At 45.9% G+C, this 2,323-nt stretch overlaps 1 protein-coding gene across 1 annotated transcript in view; it reads left to right on the forward strand.

Annotated features, from left to right (window-relative positions):
- The window catches only part of GATA4 (GATA binding protein 4), a 31,728-nt gene that overhangs the window by 4,068 nt on the left and 25,337 nt on the right, over positions 1-2,323 (forward strand). The window contains exon 2 of the mRNA XM_010002239.1: positions 4-416. Within this exon, the coding sequence (XP_010000541.1) occupies positions 4-416 (413 nt within the window). The remainder of the gene's footprint in view (positions 1-3; positions 417-2,323) is intronic.

A 2,323-nucleotide genomic window follows, 5' to 3' on the forward strand; every position in this document is an offset into this window, starting at 1 on the left:
GAGGGTCACCTCCATGCTCCCCAGCCTGCCTTACCTCCAGAGCAGCGGCTCTTCCCAGCAAGGCAGCCCAGTCTCCAGCCACTCCATCTGGACTCAACCTGGAGCCGAAAGCGCCGCTTACAACCCCGGATCTTCTCACCCCCCTGTGTCACCTCGGTTCTCCTTCTCCACCAGCACCCCCATCCCTGCTACCTCTTCCCGGGAAGCTGCAGCGGCTTATAGCAGCTCCTTGAACCTTTCTGCTAACGGGAGGGAGCAGTACAGCCGGGGGTTCGGCAGCTCCTACTCCAGCCCTTACCCGGCTTACATGAGTCCTGAAATGGCCACCACTTGGACTTCTTCACCCTTCGACAGCCCCATGCTGCACAACCTGCAGAGCCGAGGGACGCCCGCGACCGCCCGGCACGCCAACATAGGTGAGCACAGCCAGGCTTGGGATGGGAGAGAGAGAGGAGTTTTCTCCCCTTAAATTCTGGGGGGAAACACCCCTCTTTGGGTAGGGTGAGGAGGGAGAAATTGGGCGTATTTGAGATGTCGCTGCAAAACACCAAAGGGGTCCCCGTGGTGCTGGGGTTGCTTGCCTGCACGTGTGATTTCTCTGTAAAACCACCATTTCAAATTTACCCTCAAGGCCCACAATTAAAAAAACCCAACCACATATATATATATATATAGTTTAGGGTAGGCCTGGAGAGGCAAGAAATGAGGTACTGAACTCCCATGTAAAGGCCTGCTTGGCTCTGCAAATAGCTCCGTCGGGATTTAGGGGCTGCGATGGAGATGACCATGGGTGTGCAGGACCACAACGTTCTTCCCCACATTGCTTTGGGTGTAAAATGTGGAAAATTTGTTGGAAGATGGGGAAATGGAAGTTTGGCTCATGAATTCCAGATATTTCCTTTGAGCTGTTTTATGTTATGTCTTTTTTTTTTTTAATTATTATTTTCTGAGAGATGAGTTTATTAGGAAAAGGGAAAGTGAAGGGAAATTTGGCGCTGATGGAGGAGAGGCCACGGAGAAGAAGAAAAAGAATCACATTTCTATTTATTATCCCACTTTTCTGGGGGACTCACTGACACATCTAAACGACCCAGACCTGTATTTCAGGATCTCACTATCCCAAAAAATCTCAGCCCTGATGCCTTGTGCTGATCCTGATCTCGGAGCTTTTAATTTCATTAGGCACCCTGGGGTCCTATGACCAGAAATTGGTCCAAATAGTTTTAAAAATCACTTTCTTATTTTATAAGGTGAAAGAAGGAGAAAAGGAAAGAGAAATTCTGGGCACATTTTTACATGGTGATTTCATAATCCCTTTTTTCTTCCCTGCATTCTCTTCAGGAAGGTATTTTGGTCGGCTTCGGGGTCGGGCTTAACAAAGAAAATTACTCAAATTAGTCTGGAGATACATTTTAAGGTTGCATTCTCTAGCCTGAATTTTGGAGGGGAATTTTACCGTCACATCTAGCAAGGTTTGCTTGGTCTTTAGAGTTATTTTAAGACATTAAAGAAAGGAAAGTTGGGCATAGGTGAAGACTCGGTCTTGCTAACGCCTTTTGCTTTTCTTTGGGCAGTATAAAGCGGGCAACAGATTATCTGTATGGATAAAATTTTGACCCACTAGGCAATGTTTTTTTGGGAAGCCACGAGAAGGTAGAAAGTCTAGGAAAAAAGCAGGGTCAGTAGAATAATCAACGTAATTAAACATTATCAACAAGGACACATACGCATTTGTATTTGACTCCCGTGCCATCTCTTTCTTGGGGAAAAAAATGCCACCTTTTTGCTGTGGTCTCCAAAGGGCTCTTAATCATAAAAATAACTTAAAACCAAAATAATGCAACCAAAGAGTTGCAGTTGGAGAAATACCCAGCAGCTTTTAAGGTGCCAGAGATGGGGCACAGTGATTTTGGGGTTTCAAGCTGTGCGTTGAGCAGCAGCCCAGTCTTATGGTGGCCAGAAGTGGTTTTTATTTGAACTCTTAAATAGCACTGGGAAGATGTGTTGAGCCAGTCCAGAAAATGTTAGTGGTCACTAAGGAGGAAGAAAGGAGCCGAGGCCCTTTTCCATGGCCAGGTCTTGATTTGGGTGCTGATTCACAACGTTACCTCCCACACCACCAAAACCAGGGGATTTATTAGCGTGGGTCTAATTATGCCTTGAATGTGGAAGCAGCGCTTGGTTGTAAATTAAAAATGCTCAGTTTATGGTAAAAAAGAGATCAAATTATATCTCCCCAAATAAAAACTGCCTGCGACCTGGCAAGTTTTAAATTCGAGATGAAAATGGTTGCAGGGATTTTTTTGGAAGGCAGCTCCCCTGG

Source organism: Chaetura pelagica, unplaced genomic scaffold, assembly GCF_000747805.2.
Source record: "Chaetura pelagica isolate M959 unplaced genomic scaffold, ChaPel_1.0 scaffold107, whole genome shotgun sequence".
Classification (NCBI taxonomy): Eukaryota; Metazoa; Chordata; class Aves; order Apodiformes; family Apodidae; genus Chaetura; species Chaetura pelagica.